Here is a 19,000-nt window from a genome sequence, read left to right on the forward strand (position 1 = left end):
CCCCCCACTGGTGTTTATAAAGATGCTGCTGACCCGCAATCAAAAGGCACACACACACGCACACACACACACACACACGCACAGCAAAGAAGCCGTGAGCGTGTCTCCTTCTCCAGAATGAAGTGAACCAACTGCTTTGTTGTATCAAAGTCTACATACGGGACAATGAGTGACATTTTAACACACGCCCAGTCGCACTATGAGTACCAGTTGTCATCTAAATCAAGCCAGCAGCTTCCAAAGTATCCAGTAAGACCGCACTTCCTCACCCCTTAAGCTCCCGTCTTTTCACACCCTAATCCCAAGGGTTCCACCGCAAGACGGACATCATCCAGCCCCCAGCCAGCATCTAACAATAAACGCCTTTAAAAGAGGACATGCTGTATTTTTCAACATAGTCACATTCACTGGGACTTCTTGGTGACGAATTGTAGCGCTAATGGTAAAAATAACACAAACATACTCCATGAAAATTCATATATTGCATGTTTATTCCAGCGAGCGATGTCAAATTTTAATCTAACTCATCACCACTTGCCACTATGATAAAAGCCAGGGGGATGAAAAAGTGTTTGCATCCTTCATAAACTCATTTCTAAAGCTGTGGGACTCCAGCCAACCACAGTGAGAGCCATTATCCACAAACGGTCAAAACATGTAAGAGTGGTGAAAACTTCCCAGGTGTGGCCGGCCAACCAAAATGACCACAAGAGCGCAGCCACGACCCAATAACAACATCCAAAGAGGTGCACGCCTCACTTGGCTGACTTAAGGTCAGTTTTGGTGACTCCACCATAAGAAAGATACTTGGCAAAAACGGCCTGCATGGCAGAGTTCCAAGACCAAAAGCACTGCTGAACAATTAAGGCTCGTCTCTATCTCTAACACATTTATACTCTTTTTATTTACAACATATTGCGCAACTACAGGGTCTTGAGACACATGCTAACTCGCAAACTAGAGAGCTAGCGACCTAAACGGTAGCCTCCAAGTTATTTCGTTTAAACTTAAAAAGCCAAAAACTTACCACTTCCACACGGATAGGGAGGATAACTATTAACAGTTATTTAACCTTTAACATGAACATTAATCAAACGTAATGTTTTTTTCTGGGTACATGATACCATACAGCATCCATATCAAACTTGCGCGGGCCGCACTAACATCAAACTTTCATATCAAGGCGGGGGCCTCAAACTAGTGTCCTGCGGGCCACATTTGGCCCGCGGGCCGTGTGTTTGAGACCCCTGATTTAGACTCAAGCCATCAAATAGGTGTCCTCAGCGATGCCTGCTCGTAATTAGCAGCTCCTTGAAAATTTTGGCCACCAGCATCTGACAAACAATATATATCATAAGAATAAATCATGTCAGGGACCCTTTAAAATGTCATGTTTGTAACTAACTAACTCATCAACGTGTTCTCGAACAAGTCTTCAATCCCTGTCCTTCTTCTCTATCCCCTCCTGCTCCCGTCTGGCCAACAATAAACATCAAATAAAATCTATGTAACATAACATTACATTACATAAATCTGTGTAAACAATACTATGTGCTCCAATGGCTGGAGAGGACAAAAACGCCCAGATTTTCAATGAAGTTAAACATCAAGCTCACTGTTCATTTATCCATTTAATTTGACATTTACCGTAATTTCCGGTGTGCTTTTTTATCACATTTTGACCCCGGCGGCTTGTGCAGTGATGCCTTAACGCAGTTGTTGCCCCGTGACAAATGAAGAAAAGGTGGTCGGAAGATAAAAAAGGTCATAAAAACACAATAAGCCTCTTGGGCATGAGGCTTTGGCTTGAGCATCAACACCGTCCTGCGGCTATATTTGAGTTTTGCCCAAATAAGACGCAAGATTTCCGAGTGGCTATCGTGTGACACATATTTATCAGAGACAGAAGCTCAGTATATCTTCTGGGTAACCCCTTTAGAATTTCTTCTTCCTTTTCACTGCTGTAAGTTGATCTGCTTTCCAATGGCAGCAGTCCCTTGTGTGTGCGGACGCCTTTCAATTGCGCTGGCCGTGTGCCACATTCTTGGCTAAAAACCCGCGGCTTACTTGTGCCACCTTTGACAAGCATCTCTTTTCTCTCTGCGATCACACGCGGGGGGCACGCAGACAGAAACCCACCAAATACCCCCTCTCTCTTCAAGAAAGTGCAGCTGCAAGGCATCACTCAGTCAGGCGCATTTAGGGATGGTCTCAGACCGCCTTGTGCGTCCCCAAAGAGGAAGAAACAAGAATAGCTGCTGGCACTGTTGTGAGAAATAATCCCTTGCCAGCCCCCCTCTTTTCTTCAAAGCTCAACAACCCTGATTTCATTTTTTAATCATTTCTGACCTGTAAGGACTCTGAAACAGTATATGGCTGATATTCCCGAGCTTCTCCAAAGCATACCGAGGCACCACTGTTGTGCCAGAGGAGTATTAAACAGAGCCATCACTCACACCTGTCTGCAACTGATGACTTAACCTTAAGCAAGAGCTGCACCCACGTCATGCAGTATTCTTGTAGTTAGGTTGCACCCACAATGCTACCTTTACATCTTCTGTACACTTTACATACATCGACTTGCAGTAAAAAGTGCAATTTCGGTACGTTACATTGATGCCGCATCTTTACCACACTGGAATATATAGTTCCTATTTGATCAACAACACAATAAACTTTTCTGCAAATAATTCCATCCTTTGAGACAAATCCAAAGCCCAGTTGAGGATCCAATAAGAAAGACATATCAAGTGTTTCACATGCAAGCAAGATTGAAGAAGCGGTGCTCAAGTAGCATGCCAAGCAACACGCCCAAACAGAGCAAGATGCATGTGATGGGATCCGATCACACTGTATAAAAAGGCGCCGCAAGCATCCGTCTGGGACAGACACCCAACAAAGGTAGGTTTCTTAAAAGCTAAGCTACTTCATTATGCTTTAAGAGGCTGTGTAAAACTTGCATAATTCGGTATTCTTCAAGATAAGATACGTTAAATAGAGCTCACTTGCCTTTTTCTCCCACTTGAGTATAAAAATGGCTTTGTGAGACTCACTGTGTATTGTGTGTTATGTTTATTTTTAGTCTTCAGTCTGCTCTGAACTGTCCTGAATTTCTTCATCGCTGGTGTCCTCAAAGGTAACATCCGAATGTTTAACTTCAGGAATAGATGACTGAATATATGTGAATTCCTTAGTTGATACAAATCAATGGCTATGATTGGTTACTTTGGGTTTTTTGCTTGCAGTAAAGGGTCATCATGAGCAGGACCGACCCAGAAATGGAGTGTTTTGGCCCGGCGGCCTTGTACCTCCGGAAGCCAGAAAAGGAGAGAATTGAGGCCCAAAACACTCCCTTTGACGCAAAGACCGCGTACTTTGTGAGTGAGCCCGCCGAGATGTACCTGAAGGGTAAACTGGTGAAGAAAGAAGGTGGGAAAGCCACGGTGGAAACACTCAAAGGAAAGGTAGGATTACATTCTATCATGTAAAAAAATAGTAGTCTTAGAGAATAATTATGATATGATGGGACATGAAAATGTACACTGTAGGAATGAAATGACGGTTGCCGTTTGTCTCTCACAGTCTATCACTGTCAAAGATGATGAAATCTTCCCCATGAATCCACCAAAGTTTGACAAGATCGAGGACATGGCCATGATGACCCACCTGAGTGAGCCTTCCGTGCTGTACAACCTCAAAGAGCGCTACGCAGCATGGATGATCTACGTGAGTCCCACTCAAAAGACACGTTAGTGTTAATAAACACTACGTCTAACGGGTCACAACTTTCCCAGACCTACTCCGGGTTGTTCTGCGTCACCGTGAACCCCTACAAGTGGCTCCCGGTGTACGACGCAGTGGTGGTGTCAGGATACAGAGGCAAAAAGAGGATTGAGGCGCCTCCCCACATCTTCTCCATCTCTGATAACGCCTATCAGTTCATGCTCCAAGGTATCTCGCATTGCAAATGCGCCCCATACCTTATTAGCCTATGGCATGGGTCATCACATGGATGTTATATCAAGACAATGTTACAATGATAACACAACAGAGGACATATGCTTTACTTTCCAAGAACACAAACAGCTGTACAAACTGTTGTATGCCTTTTTGATGTCTTACAGATAGAGAAAACCAGTCCATCCTGATTACGTAAGTGCAACCAAGCATACAGTGGGACCTTGATTAGCATATTTCTCAATTTACATCCTGGTTAGCGTACAATATGGCACGCGTCTTCACACAATGCGTGACTCCTAACATTTTTTATCACAATTAGCATCGTGTTAGCATGGAAAGTCATTGTCACCGAGCTATGTTGTCATTGATGGAGGTGGAAAAAAATCTCAAGAATTGAATCTCAAGTCTTAAGTAGAGACATGCTAGTCACAGTCCAGTCTCAAGTCATGACAAGACAGGTGAAGTCAAGTCCCAAATAATGACAAGACAGGTTGAGTCAAGTCTCAAGTCATGACAAGACAGGTTGAGTCACGCCCCAGGTCATGATGAGACAGGTAAAGTGAAATCTCCAGTCATGAAAAGACAGGTTAAGTCATGTCTCAAGTCATGACAAGACAGATTGAGTCAATGCCCCTGGTCATGACAAGACAGGTTGAGTTGAGTCTCAAGTCATGATAAGACAGTTTAAGTCGAGTCTCAAGTCATGACAAGACAGGTTGAGTCAATGCCCCAGGTCATGACAAGACAGGTTGAGTTGAGTCTCAAGTCATGATAAGACAGTTTAAGTCGAGTCTCAAGTCATGATAAGACAGTTTAAGTCGAGTCTCAAGTCATGACAAGACAGGTTGCGTCAAGTCCCAAGTCATGACAAGACAGGTTGTCATTGGACTAGTAGTGTTGTTTCTTGTTCTGATTCACCTGTAGTACGTCTCCGTTTGAGTCAGACCTTCTGTAAGGGACTAATGGCGCTAGCCGAGGTCACATTCTATATGTTTGTATGGACTTCTTTATTTTTGATCAAATGCCTATGACTATGTTCCATAAACCAGTGGAGAATCTGGTGCAGGAAAGACTGTGAACACCAAGCGTGTCATCCAGTACTTTGCGACAATCGCAGTAGCTGGAGGAAAGAAAGCAGAACCAGTTGCTGGCAAAATGCAGGTAAAAAGTGACAGAGTAATGTTATTATTGCATATGCAGACAGGAGGCAATATGGATTTAGTAGGACTGACAATGTTGACTTCTTCTCTAGGGATCACTTGAAGATCAGATCATTGCAGCTAACCCACTGCTAGAGGCTTATGGTAACGCCAAGACTGTGAGGAATGACAACTCCTCACGATTTGTAAGTTCTTTTCTTATTTGTAGCTTTGCCGATGATCATATCAGAGGACAATTCCAAATGACCAATGATCAATGTGATTCTGCGTAGGGTAAATTCATTAGAATTCATTTTGGATCCACTGGGAAGCTGGCTTCAGCCGATATTGAAACATGTAAGCTAGTTCAAAATCTCATCACGTTGATTCACACGCTGCAGGGACTCATTCTCTTCTCCTACATGAATCCATACAGATCTGCTGGAGAAGTCTCGTGTGACCTTCCAGCTGTCTGCTGAGAGGAGCTACCACATCTTCTATCAGCTGATGACGGGACACAAACCCGACCTAATAGGTGTGGAACAGCAGATAATATAAAAACCATTCATACATATAGACATCTCAATGATGTTATTTATGATGTATTAAGTTAAAGTAAGACAAGAAGAACATGCACTAAATGAATACAGAGCCACCATCCACCAGTACCAGCCTGGACCACACAAATGTCCACATTAGCACTCAATAAGCTCATCAACTCTTACCTTGATGCATTTCCACATAGTATCAGCATTCATTCATTTTTTACTGCTTATCCTCACGAGGGTCGTGTGTCGTGCTGGAGCCTATCCCAGCTGTCTTCGGGCAAGAGGCGGGGACGCCAGCCAATCATAGGGCACATATAGACAAACAACCATTCACACTCACATTCATACCTATGGACAATTTGGAGTTGCCAATTAACCTAGCATGTTTTTGGAATGTGGGAGGAAACCGGAGTACCCGGAGAAAACACACGCATGCACGGGGAGAACATGCAAACTCCACACAGAGATGGCTGAGGGTGGAATTGAACTCGGGTCTCTTAGCTGTGTGGCCTGCACGCTAACCACTCGGCGCCGTGCAGCCTAGTATCAAATGAGGTGAAAGAAAAAGGCTAAAAATACAGTGTAGTAGTCTACTATCTGGGCAGCCTGGGACAAAGTAACATGGTGCTTTCAAGGACTGTCCAACAAAGTGGGATAAGTTGCCGCTCACATTAAACAACTGTGGGATTTCTATATATGTATGTAGATGCACATGGAATGTATTTACATCCCTAATATATATTTATGTATACACCCAATTCTTTCAGAGGCACTCCTGATCACCACAAATCCATACGACTATCCAATGATCAGTCAAGGTGAAATCACCGTGAAAAGTATCAATGACGTTGAAGAATTCATCGCCACTGATGTGAGTACAGCAACATTCAATCAACAATCAACAGTCCCGCTGTTGTGATCTGATGTGTGATGTGAGGTGAGCAGTTTCATACTAAAGCCACCGTGTTCACTGCAGACTGCCATTGACATCCTGGGATTCAACGCAGAAGAAAAGCAGAGCATGTACAAGCTGACTGGAGCTGTGATGCATCACGGCAACATGAAGTTCAAGCAGAAACAAAGAGAGGAGCAGGCCGAGCCAGACGGCACTGAGGGTGGGAAACTGAAGCGCAATTTCTTTCTAGAACAGGGCTTTTGAATATTCCTGTTTTTCCACTTTCAGTGGCTGATAAAATCGCTTACCTCATGGGTCTGAACTCCGCTGACCTGCTGAAAGCCCTCTGCTATCCCAGGGTGAAGGTCGGGAATGAATTTGTGACCAAAGGTCAAACTGTGCCTCAGGTAAGATAACCTGTCAAATATACAGATGTAGTATTTTATCACACTTAATCATTTTCATGCTCTTTTTCCTTAAAGGTTCACAATTCCGTCATGGCCCTCAGCAAATCCGTCTATGAGAAAATGTTCTTGTGGATGGTCATCAGAATCAACGAGATGCTGGACACCAAGCAGCCCAGAAGCTTCTTTATCGGTGTGCTGGACATTGCTGGATTTGAAATTTTTGATGTAAGTACACTTTGCTTGATGTACACTTCGGAAAATAATCAATAATTTGAACAAAGGCGCAGAGTACATCCAACATTACTGGGAATGTCCTAGTCCGATATTGATATCAGATAACGGTCTGACATCAGACCCTCAAAAAACAATGGATGAAGACCAATGAAGGAAGACCATAATGGATGGAAATAGCATTAGCAGCACGCTAGCTAGTCACCGGGAAAGATGTGTATCTTATTGATTATTTATTAACAAAAACATGTAACATAACATTCCACGTTCATAAACAGGGAATCAAAGTATGTATGGTGTGTGCTGGAATCGGAACGACTGACCTGACTGACTGAAACTTTTGCTGAGGTTGTCTTCATTTATCAGTTCAACAGCTTGGAGCAGCTGTGCATCAACTTCACCAACGAGAAACTGCAACAGTTTTTCAACCACCACATGTTTGTCCTGGAGCAAGAGGAGTACAAGAAGGAAGGAATCGAATGGGAGTTCATAGACTTTGGCATGGACTTGGCTGCCTGCATTGAGCTTATTGAGAAGGTATACAGGAAAAGCTTGTAAATAATAACAATCAATGGTATATAACACTGATGTGTTATTACAGCCAATGGGTATCTTCTCCATCCTTGAAGAGGAGTGCATGTTCCCCAAGGCTTCAGACACGACCTTCAAGAACAAACTGTATGACCAGCATCTTGGTAAAAGCGCCCCCTTCCAGAAGCCAAAGCCGGCCAAAGGCAAAGCCGAAGCCCACTTTGCCCTGGTTCACTACGCCGGCACTGTGGACTACAACGTCACAGGCTGGCTGGACAAGAACAAGGACCCCCTGAACGACTCGGTTGTTCAGCTCTACCAGAAGTCATCAGTCAAGCTGTTGGCTCACCTCTACGCCGCACATGCCGGCGCCGAAGGTGAGGTCTTATTTGAATGAGTATTTTTTACAGTGTGCTTGCTAACTAACTAGTAAAACTCATCTCATCTTGGGACACATTTCAGCTGAGAGTGGTGGTGGCAAAAAGGCTGGCAAGAAGAAGGGTGGCTCGTTTCAAACTGTGTCTGCTCTTTTCAGGGTAAGCTTCACTATAAACTCTTAGTCTTCTTTGATTGAGAAAATCTGGATCAAAATTGATTTTTTTTTTTACATTTCAGGAGAATTTGGGCAAGCTGATGACCAACTTAAGAAGCACTCACCCTCATTTTGTGCGTTGTTTGATTCCAAATGAATCCAAGACGCCAGGTACATCCAATACCATCAAGGAAAGCAATGGGAGCCAGTGTGTGCTCAAGCTAGTCGCTAGCCTGCTAGTAACCAGGTGTCACTATGCCAGTAATGTAGTTATTGGGCGTAAAAATGTTGCTAAGAATAATAAGAACAATGTGCTTCATATGCAGATCACATGATGGAAATGGAGCCTTGTTGGCTATTTGGAGTTTTTTTCAGAATGTTTTTTAGGCAGAATAAGTTGGGTTTTTTTTTTACCTGTTTTTATATCTTTATAAGGCCCAGAAAAGAGAATGTGTGTTCATGTCTCACATAAGGATTGTCAAACTATTTTTAAAACATTCACTTTTCCTTGAAAAGCAGCACAATAAATGCTGTACTCAATTGAAGGTTTGATGGAGAACTTCCTGGTCATCCACCAGCTCAGATGTAATGGTGTGCTGGAAGGTATCAGAATTTGCAGAAAGGGATTTCCCAGCAGAATCCTCTACGGTGACTTCAAGCAGAGGTAGTGACTAATTTACAGACGTCCCTCTTTTATTGCAGTTCATTGGTTCCAGACCCAACCACAATAAGTGAATTTCCATGAATTAAGATTCCTTATTTATAAATTACATTTTTGTACATAGAAAATCCTTAGCCAAAATGACATAAAATATGCTTAAACATGCATATTTTTTACTAGTGATTTTTCTTATGGAATATATTTTTTTCAATTAGTGCTGGAGTGAAGCTGTGAAATTTGAACTGCGATGTGACGAGGGACGACCGTATGACAGTTGTGACACATTCGTGTGCTCCGTTACTAACCAAGCTCCCTGCCATTAGATACAAAGTATTGAATGCCAGTGTCATTCCTGAGGGACAATTCATTGACAACAAAAAGGCTTCAGAGAAACTCTTGGGCTCCATCGATGTGGACCATACTCAGTACAAATTTGGACACACCAAGGTAATTTTAATTTGTTGAACAGAAAAGCTGAACCTCAACACTTCAATTCCTGCATGACCGCTTCCTTCTCCTTCAGGTGTTCTTCAAAGCCGGCCTGCTGGGTACTCTGGAGGAGATGCGAGATGAAAAACTGGCTATCCTTGTGACCATGACCCAGGCTCTCTGCAGGGGTTATGTCATGAGGAAGGAGTTTGTTAAAATGATGGAGAGGAGGTACCACATCTTCTAACTAATTATGACATGGAGAGGTAGAATAGAGTTCTCGCTGTTTATGGTCTGGCTGTTTTCAGGGAGGCCATTTACTCCATCCAGTACAACATCCGCTCATTCATGAATGTCAAAACGTGGCCATGGATGAAGCTCTACTTCAAGATCAAACCTCTGCTGAAGAGTGCGGAGACTGAAAAGGAGATGGCCAACATGAAGGAGGAGTTTGAGAAAACCAAGGAGGATCTCGCTAAGGCTTTGGCCAAGAAGAAGGAACTGGAGGAGAAGATGGTTTCCCTCCTGCAGGAGAAGAATGACTTGCAGCTGCAGATTCAGTCTGTATGTTCAACAGATATTTGAATTACCACCATCTACTTGTTTCTATTGAGTGTATGGCACTGTAACTCCAGGATAGCGAAACCCTTTCTGATGCTGAGGAAAGGTGTGAGGGCCTCATCAAAGCCAAAATCCAGCTGGAGGCCAAAGTCAAGGAGGCGTCCGAGAGGCTGGAGGATGAAGAGGAGGTGAACGCTGAGCTGACGGCCAAGAAGAGGAAGCTGGAGGACGAGTGCTCTGAGCTGAAGAAAGACATTGATGACTTGGAGCTCACCCTGGCTAAAGTAGAGAAGGAGAAACACGCCACTGAGAACAAGGTGAGCAGATCTAAGCTCTCTCACACCATGGATCCAAACCACCGTGGTGTTCATTGAGCGTTCTGGTGTGCAGGTCAAAAACCTGACAGAGGAGATGGCTACTCTGGACGAGTCCATTGCCAAGTTGACCAAAGAGAAGAAAGCCCTCCAAGAGGCCCATCAGCAGATCCTGGATGACCTTCAGGCAGAGGAAGACAAAGTCAACACTCTGACTAAGGCCAAGACCAAGCTGGAGCAGCAAGTAGATGATGTATGTATTGTAGTCACTCATTTAGGGTGCTTCATTAATTCCAGACTCCACAATGATAAGTGAATTTCCACCAAGTAAGATTCAGTATTACTATATAGAATATTTTAGTCCTGGTATAGAAAACCTGCTTATGATCTTCTAAATACGCTTTTTAACATAATTAGAGCCCCCGAGGCATGAAATAACACCCCTATAGTCACCTTGACATTAGACATTAGCCCCAACAGTAGCCCGTGTTATTATGTTGTGGTTATTATTGTAATGGTAATGGTTTTATTTCATTTGAACATGCATCAGATTACAATTGAATGCATCCCATAATCAGTTCACAGTTCCACATGTCCAAAAGGAGTAGGAAGAAGCAAAGCTTATTAAATCCTACCACTCCAATTGGTACTTTTACAATCAGTAAATGTTACATTTGTTCACTTCCTGCTTTCATAATATAATTTAATATTTTTTGTTTTTACTTTTTATTTTTTTTTGTCATGTCATGTCAAAGTACGAGGTGATATTATTATTATTATTATTATTATTATTATTATTATTATTGTTATTTTTGTGAGATCATTTTAACCAGTTAGTGTTATTTAGTGGCTAAATACTTCATTTAGGCACAGAATGAGCACAGTTTTTTAAATACGCCTTTTTTAAACTAATAATATACTGTCGTCAACCATAAAACAGTGATCATTTATTAGATAATTTTTGAGAACTGTGATAGATGAGGGCGTGATGTAGCAAGGGTGTACATTTTACTCTGTAAGACAACAACAATAATTGTAATCATTGTTGAAAACAGCTTGAGGGATCCCTGGAGCAAGAAAAGAAGCTCCGTATGGACCTGGAGCGATCAAAGAGGAAGCTGGAGGGCGATCTGAAGCTGGCCCATGAAACCATCATGGATCTAGAGAACGACAAGCAGCAGTCCGATGAGAAGCTCAAGAAGTAAGTCAATATCATCAGACAAATATTCAAAGTAGATCTAGTTCAGCGTTAATAGATGGACGCATACGAGACCAAGCCGTATCTTCACACAGGAAGGACTTTGAGTCGAGTCAGCTGCTGGGCAAGATTGAGGATGAACAGTCTCTCAGCATTCAGCATCAAAAGAAGATCAAAGAACTTCAGGTTGGTTCATGGGCAGTCACCTCGTTATTCTGACTTCTATGTACTTCCTGTTCACTCTGTATCGTCTGCAAATATCAGGCTCGTATTGAGGAGCTGGAGGAGGAGATCGAAGCTGAGCGTGCCGCTCGAGCCAAGGTGGAGAAGCAGAGATCCGATCTCTCCAGGGAACTCGAGGAGATCAGCGAGCGTTTGGAAGAGGCCGGCGGCGCCACCGCAGTTCAGATCGAGATGAGCAAAAAGCGCGAGGCCGAGTTCCAGAAGCTGCGTCGCGACCTAGAGGAGTCCACCCTGCAGCACGAGGCCACCTCTGCGGCGCTCCGTAAGAAGCAGGCCGACAGCGTTGCAGAACTCGGCGAGCAGATCGACAACCTCCAGCGCGTCAAACAGAAACTGGAGAAGGAGAAGAGCGAATACAAGATGGAGATTGACGACCTCAGCAGCAACATGGAGAACATCTCCAAATCAAAGGTTCACCACAGAATCAATACGGGGGGGGGGACGATGACATGAAACTGACATTTCTGTCCTTACACGGTCTTAGACTAACCTGGAGAAAATGTGCCGCACACTTGAGGACCAGCTGAGTGAGTTCAAGTCCAAGAATGAAGAACATGTGCGTCAGCTCAATGATGTTGGCATCCATAAGGCGAGACTGCAAACTGAACATGGTGAGAGCCTACTGCTGCAATTTGTTTTTCTTTTAGAACAGGAGTCTTTTACTAAAGACAAATAGCCTGGAGCCTCCTTTCATGTTAGCCGTTACAGAATAACGGTCTAACTAATATAATAATAATAATAATATTTGTTCATTATTCTGTGCAAAAGCATCACAGATGGCAAGAACCACAACAAGGAGGCCGAATGTGGAGCTGTGGGTTGCCTACCTCTGCTCTATTATATCAGATATCATATTATATAGATATATTTTATATAGATATCATATTATATCGACGCACAGACTGTTTGCCCTCCTACCCTCAGGGAGGCGCTATAGGAGCTTACGAACAAGAACCACCAGGTTCAGGAACAGCTTTTTCCCAACAGCTGTCTCCTTGTTGAACTCTGCCCCCCATTGCCTACCACTTCCACTACTTACCCCCCCCCCCCCTGAACTCTGCCCCCCCAATCACTTCATTGCACAATTGTACATATTACTGTTGCATTCATAGATCATACTGTTTATAATTCATTTAATCTGCAATAGCCATATACAGTATAGCCACACGCTGTATCATCGTCACTTCATTGCAATACTGTACATATTACTGTTATTATATATTGTTGCATCCATACTGTGCATACTGTTTATAATCTGTATAATCTACAATAGCCGTATTATAGTCATTTATATCCCTGTATATATCCTCACTGTATTATAGTATGTATACTGTATGTATTATAGTCACAGTCTCTATTATATTTCTACATTTATTTACTACTAAGGTACTTATAAAATTGCACTTCTGGTTGGATGCTAACTGCATTTTGTTGCCCTGTACAAGTGACATGAGCAATAACAATAAAGTTGAATCTAATCTAATCTAATCGAAAATTGATGGAGTTTTTTTCCTTCTTAGGTGAAATCAGTCGCCAGCTGGAGGAGAAAGAGGCCCTGGTCTCTCAGCTTACAAGGAGCAAGCAGGCTAACATCCAGCAGATTGAAGAGTTTAAAAGGCATCTTGAAGAGGAAGTTAAAGTAGGTCTACAATTGGAATGGAAGCTTTGTTGTTGAATGCTACAATAACAAATGTGTCCTCTTTTAAGTCCAAGAACGCCCTGGCTCACGCCGTCCAGTCCTCCCGCCATGACTGCGACCTGCTCAGAGAGCAGTACGAGGAGGAGCAGGAGGCCAAGGCTGAGCTGCAGAGGGCGCTGTCCAAGGCCAACAGCGAGGTGGCTCAGTGGAGAACCAAATATGAGACCGATGCCATTCAGCGCACCGAGGAGCTCGAGGAGGCAAAGTGAGTCATGAAACACACAAAAGATAACTTCATGACGCAAATGAATGCGTGTTTGTAGGAAAAAGCTCGCCCAGCGTCTCCAGGATGCGGAGGAGTCCATCGAGGCGGTGAACGCCAAGTGTGCCTCTCTGGAAAAGACCAAGCAGAGACTCCACAGTGAAGTGGAAGATCTGATGATCGATGTGGAGAGAGCCAACGCTCTGGCCGCCAACCTCGACAAGAAGCAGAGGAACTTTGACAAGGTTAGCTTGTTAGATTACACATGGCGCAGAACCTCTTATCAGTCATACAGTCACTTCGGCTCTGTGGGGGAGGCGGGACCACGAGCATACGCACACAGGAAATGAGTGGCGCCTCCTGAGGGGCAATGCAAGGTGACTTAGAAGTTAGGAGGGAAAAAGACGCAAAGCCAAATGTGTAATATTAATAATGAGCAATCTGAGTTCATCAACACTAACGAGCCGGAATGCTAAGGCAACACAACACGCTAGCCTGCTTCAAACATTCCAAGTACACATGGAAATGCCGAGCATTCATCCCGACAGCCGACACTCACTGAGACATTTATTCTGCAAAGTAAATACAGACCAACAAAATGCTGTGCATTCAGACATTCAGAGAAAGAAATGCTGCAAACGTTTCACAGACAGTACGAACAGTGGTTTATTTGGTCTGAAAAAAATGTTGATAATATTATTTAGCGTCAATTTGTGGAACAATTAACATTTCAAAACGCACCTACATTGTTTTATAACTTGGTAAAATAAGAAAGTTTAGTTGTCTAGTCATATTTTTTCACTTCATACTTCATGTCTCGGGGACCCAATCGCTCGCATTGTCTTGTGAGTTGGTTGTCTCCTGACTAACAATTATTCCCGAACATGTCTTCAGGTTCTTGCTGAGTGGAAGCAGAAATACGAAGAGAGCCAGGCAGAGCTGGAAGGAGCTCAGAAGGAGGCCCGCTCACTCAGCACGGAGATGTTCAAGATGAAGAACTCCTACGAAGAGACTCTGGACCACCTGGAGACCCTGAAGAGGGAAAACAAGAACCTGCAACGTGAGTAGAAATAATCTTATAAGAACTGAAAGTATTGTTCCACAGACAATACAGTTGATAAGGTTGGGTGGGTGTGCTCCTTTTCACCTCCTGCATTGAATGTTTTATTACAGAGGAGATCTCTGACCTAACTGAGCAAATCAGTGAGACTGGAAAGACCATTCATGAACTGGAGAAAGGCAAAAAGACGGTGGAATCAGAGAAGTCTGAACTGCAGTCTTCCCTTGAGGAGGCAGAGGTAAGGTTCCACAAGAGCATCCAGAAGAAATGTCAAACAACACGACAAAAACATTCCTTGCTTGGTTGTTTTTCCCTCAAGGCAACCCTGGAGCACGAGGAGTCCAAGATTCTTCGCGTTCAGCTGGAACTGACCCAAGTCAAGAGCGAGATCGACAGGAAGCTTGCGGAGAAGGATGAGGAGATTGAGCAGATCAAGAGGAACAGCCAGCGTGTGATCGAGTCCATGCAGAGCACCTTGGATGCTGAGGTCAGGAGCAGGAACGATGCCCTGAGGGTGAAGAAGAAGATGGAGGGAGACCTGAATGAGATGGAGATCCAGCTGAGCCATGCCAACCGCCAGGCCGCTGAAGCACAGAAACAACTGAGGAACATCCAGGCACAACTCAAGGTACTCTGCTTCTTCTCATTGCCAGTAGATAGATGGAATTCTTCAGTTGTTGACTGGATGTATAAACTTACTTTAGGATGCTCAACTGCACCTTGATGACGCAATAAGAGGACAGGATGAAATGAGAGAGCAGGTTGTCATGGTGGAGCGCAGGAACACCCTGATGCTGGCTGAGATCGAGGAGCTGAGAGTTTCTCTGGAGCAGACGGAGAGAAGCCGCAAAGTGGCTGAAGTTGAGCTGGTTGACGCCAGTGAGCGTGTGACACTGCTGCACTCTCAGGTACGACACCCAGCGTTCAAACGGTGACATGTGACATGTGACTTACCTGGAAACTGACTGGTTTGCAATCCAACTGGATTTAGAACACCAGCCTTATCAACACCAAGAAGAAGCTGGAGGCCGACCTCGTCCAGATCCAGGGTGAAGTGGAGGATGCCGTGCAGGAATCAAGAAACGCTGAAGATAAAGCCAAGAAGGCCATCACTGATGTTAGTCCTTCCTCGTACTGTTCTTCACATCAAACGCTACGGTTCCACTCATGGTTGCTGTGTCTAGGCTGCCATGATGGCAGAGGAGCTGAAGAAGGAGCAGGACACCAGCGCTCATTTGGAGAGGATGAAGAAGAACCTGGAGGTGACAGTCAAGGACCTGCAGCACCGCCTGGACGAGGCTGAGAGTCTGGCCATGAAGGGAGGCAAGAAGCAGCTCCAGAAACTGGAAGCTAGGGTAGGCTTACAGGAAGAATAAAAACATTCCAGGCACAAGATTCCATGTTTTCACAAAATGAAATACTCTTTCACCCACCCAAAGGTTCGGGAACTGGAGAGTGAGGTGGATGCAGAGCAGAAGCGTAGTGCTGAGGCTGTTAAAGGAGTGCGTAAATATGAGAGAAGAGTAAAGGAGCTTACTTACCAGGTAACGTCGACTTTGCCAAAGAAATGCAAATAATGGTGACGGAGTTGTGGGAAAAAAGACCGGTTTTATATTAGCTCCATTTTCCAACAGACTGAGGAGGACAGGAAGAACATCCACAGGCTGCAGGATCTGGTGGACAAACTCCAGATGAAGGTTAAGGCCTACAAAAGGCAGTCCGAGGAGGCGGTGAGATGTTATAATATTTTTTTTAAATAATATTCCTGCAATGGCACTGAGACCTTGTTAAGGCCTAGTTATGAGCTCGTTATGACCTTGTTATGACCTCGTTAAGAGCTCGTTATGATCTCGTTATGACCTTGTTAAGGCCTCGTTAAGGCCTCAGTATGAGCTCGTTAAGGCCTCAGTATGAGCTCGTTAAGAGCTCGTTAAGGGGTCGTTGAGAGCTCGTTAAGAGGTCGTTAAGCGTTCGTTAAGAGCTTGTTAAGGCCTTGTTAATACCTCTTTAAGACCACGTTAAGACCGTTATGACCTTGTTATGACCTCGTTAAGACCTCGTTATGACCTTGTTAAGAGCTCGTTATGACCTCGTTACGAGCTCGTTAAGACCTCGTTAAGACCTCGTTAAGACCATGTTAAGACCTCGTTAAGAGCTCATTAAGACCTCGTTAAGACCTCGTTAAGACCTCGTTAAGACCTCGTTAAGACTTAAGTTAAGACCTCGTTAAGACTTGAGTTAAGACTTGAGTTAAGACTTGAGTTAAGACTTGAGTTAAGACTTAAGTTAAAAAATAGTTAAAAAATAATAAAATTAAATTATATTAGGAAAGCAGGAAGTGAACAAATGTAACAGTTACTGATTGTAAACATACCAGATGGAGGGGTAGGATTTAATAAGCTTTGCTTCTTCCTACTCCTTTTGGATTTTGGGTGCTTCTGTGGCCCCTGTTGAGTGTGTGTGGTTTCCAGTGTGTTTTTTACCAGAAAAGTGCATGAGAAGCAAGTTGAAAAAAACTGAAAAAAATGACATACTAACCCCTTACATTTTTTTTGTCAAAAATGACCGCCCTCAAACTCTGGCATTTTATGCCATTTTTGGGTGCTTCTGGGCCCCCTGTTGAGTTTGTGTGGTTTCCACTGTGTATTTGAGCAGAAAAGTGCATTAGAAGAAACAGGAAGTGATAGAGTGCTGTGATGTGCCTGCAAGCTATAGTAGTTTGCTACCAAAACATTAAGGCACAAGTATAACTCCATAGCCGTGCACTTCCAAAAGAATCTTCAAGCTAAGACAATGCGGCTCGTTAGCACAACACATAACACATTGACCAGCCCATCTCTCTTCAATCACCATCACTCGCCTACGACAACATGCCAAATGGAGCTGTGGTTCGCTCATGGAGCCGACCCTGACCAAGACCCACAAAAGTAGGGGTGTCCAAAGTGCAGCTTAGGGGCCTCCGTGCCTCATTTGTCATTGCATCACTACAAATAAAGAGCAAAAATGCTAGATACAGCAAAGGGCATAACAAGAAAAGCAAACATGTTGGCAGCAACAACCAATCAAAACACAAAGCTTTGTACTTAAAGACAAAGCTTTATATATGTATCACTTTTTATTGTACTGTAAAACCCTGTGTATAAAGGTTATGGGCAAAACCAGGGATCTTGGTCTGAAAAAGGTTGGCGACCACTGCCTTAAATATAATATGCAAACTCAATTCCAATGGAAAAGTGGCATGACTGACTGGAATGTGGACTGGAATACAGGAGGAGCAGGCCAACACTCACCTGACCAGGTACAGGAAGGTTCAGCATGAGATGGAGGAGGCTCAGGAGCGGGCCGACATCGCTGAATCTCAGGTCAACAAGCTGAGGGTGAAAAGCCGTGAAATTGTTAAGGTATGACAATGATGATGATGTTGATTTTATCCAATTAAAACGTACTCACGATCTCTTTTTTTTTTCCTTGTCAATGCAGATCAAGGAAATAGAGGAGTAACCAGGGGGATCAGCGTGGTGCAGCAACAGAGACATATAATATGAATATCTCCTGTCTGTTCACTGTGTTGTGTCTTCCTGAATCAATAAAAGGTAGATAGTTTGCAGCAGCATCACTTTGGCACGCCTCTTCATTATTACCTCACAAGTTACAGCCATGAAATAAATCACCAACTATTTGAGAAAAGCACATCATTGTACTTCCAAACATCATTGTTATAGCTAACATAATCCTAACAAACAGAATTTCCAGAGAGACGTGTAAGTATTTTTCCACTCCAAAAGTATCTTCCAATGTAACCCCCCATTAGCTTCCTAAAGCAGAACATAAAAAAAGATTGGAATTTACCGTTGGCCAAAGAGTTGCCATTGAACTGTATTAGCGTCTAGTTTAATCACTATCTTTTTGTGTTTGTTTGTAAGTTTTTTTTATGTTTTTAAAGCATTTTGGCCAGATGAACGTGTTGCTACAAGCTAGCTACAAATACAAGCTAGCAGTTAACCCTACATACAGTACTTCCTAGCTATAAGCAATTTACGCATGTGCAGTAAAAGTCAACCAGATGCCGTTACCATGTTTTACGTCCTTTTCATATGTTCCCCAACGTTGTAACAATTTTATGATTTTGACCATTTTCTAACATCCAACGTGCGTACATAAGTAAATTTAACGTTGTGCTCGTGCTGCTTATCATTAAATCAGTAGCTTGCAGGTAGCTTCTTTACTATACTTTCTGGTTTGGCTGACAAATGCGCATGCGCACAACACCTTAACCAATCAGCGACAATATAGTCTTTTTTTTTTACTTGGGCTAATCCGCACTGCGAACGTGTGTTATTGTGTTATTATTTCAGGTCACCAGAGGTCCCCATTGCATTACCGCTTCTGT

At 43.5% G+C, this 19,000-nt stretch overlaps 2 protein-coding genes across 3 annotated transcripts in view; one reads left to right on the forward strand and one right to left on the reverse strand.

Annotated features, from left to right (window-relative positions):
* Positions 1–3,076: 3,076 nt before the first annotated feature.
* On the forward strand, positions 3,077–18,228 carry LOC131127901 (myosin heavy chain, fast skeletal muscle-like). Its single transcript, XM_058070229.1, has 40 exons — positions 3,077–3,136; positions 3,246–3,464; positions 3,583–3,726; positions 3,795–3,951; positions 4,125–4,152; positions 5,010–5,121; positions 5,213–5,305; positions 5,393–5,456; positions 5,536–5,634; positions 6,415–6,518; positions 6,624–6,762; positions 6,831–6,949; positions 7,025–7,174; positions 7,547–7,717; positions 7,782–8,088; positions 8,174–8,247; positions 8,327–8,414; positions 8,790–8,907; positions 9,228–9,351; positions 9,428–9,564; positions 9,642–9,897; positions 9,969–10,211; positions 10,285–10,461; positions 11,264–11,409; positions 11,502–11,592; positions 11,671–12,060; positions 12,134–12,260; positions 13,170–13,288; positions 13,357–13,553; positions 13,612–13,795; positions 14,445–14,610; positions 14,724–14,848; positions 14,930–15,238; positions 15,315–15,518; positions 15,602–15,727; positions 15,795–15,965; positions 16,050–16,154; positions 16,245–16,340; positions 17,880–18,011; positions 18,091–18,228. Exons 2-40 carry the CDS (start codon positions 3,258–3,260, stop codon positions 18,109–18,111), a joined length of 5,820 nt encoding a protein of 1,939 aa, XP_057926212.1. The 5' UTR covers positions 3,077–3,136; positions 3,246–3,257; the 3' UTR covers positions 18,112–18,228.
* The window catches only part of slc26a6l (solute carrier family 26 member 6, like), a 30,335-nt gene continuing 24,171 nt past the window's right edge, over positions 12,837–19,000 (reverse strand). For both annotated transcript variants that reach the window (XR_009129579.1, XR_009129581.1), the window contains exon 26: positions 12,837–18,188. The gene's annotated coding sequence lies outside the window, so the exon portion shown is untranslated. The remainder of the gene's footprint in view (positions 18,189–19,000) is intronic.

This window comes from Doryrhamphus excisus, chromosome 1 (assembly GCF_030265055.1).
Source record: "Doryrhamphus excisus isolate RoL2022-K1 chromosome 1, RoL_Dexc_1.0, whole genome shotgun sequence".
Lineage (NCBI taxonomy): Eukaryota > Metazoa > Chordata > Actinopteri > Syngnathiformes > Syngnathidae > Doryrhamphus > Doryrhamphus excisus.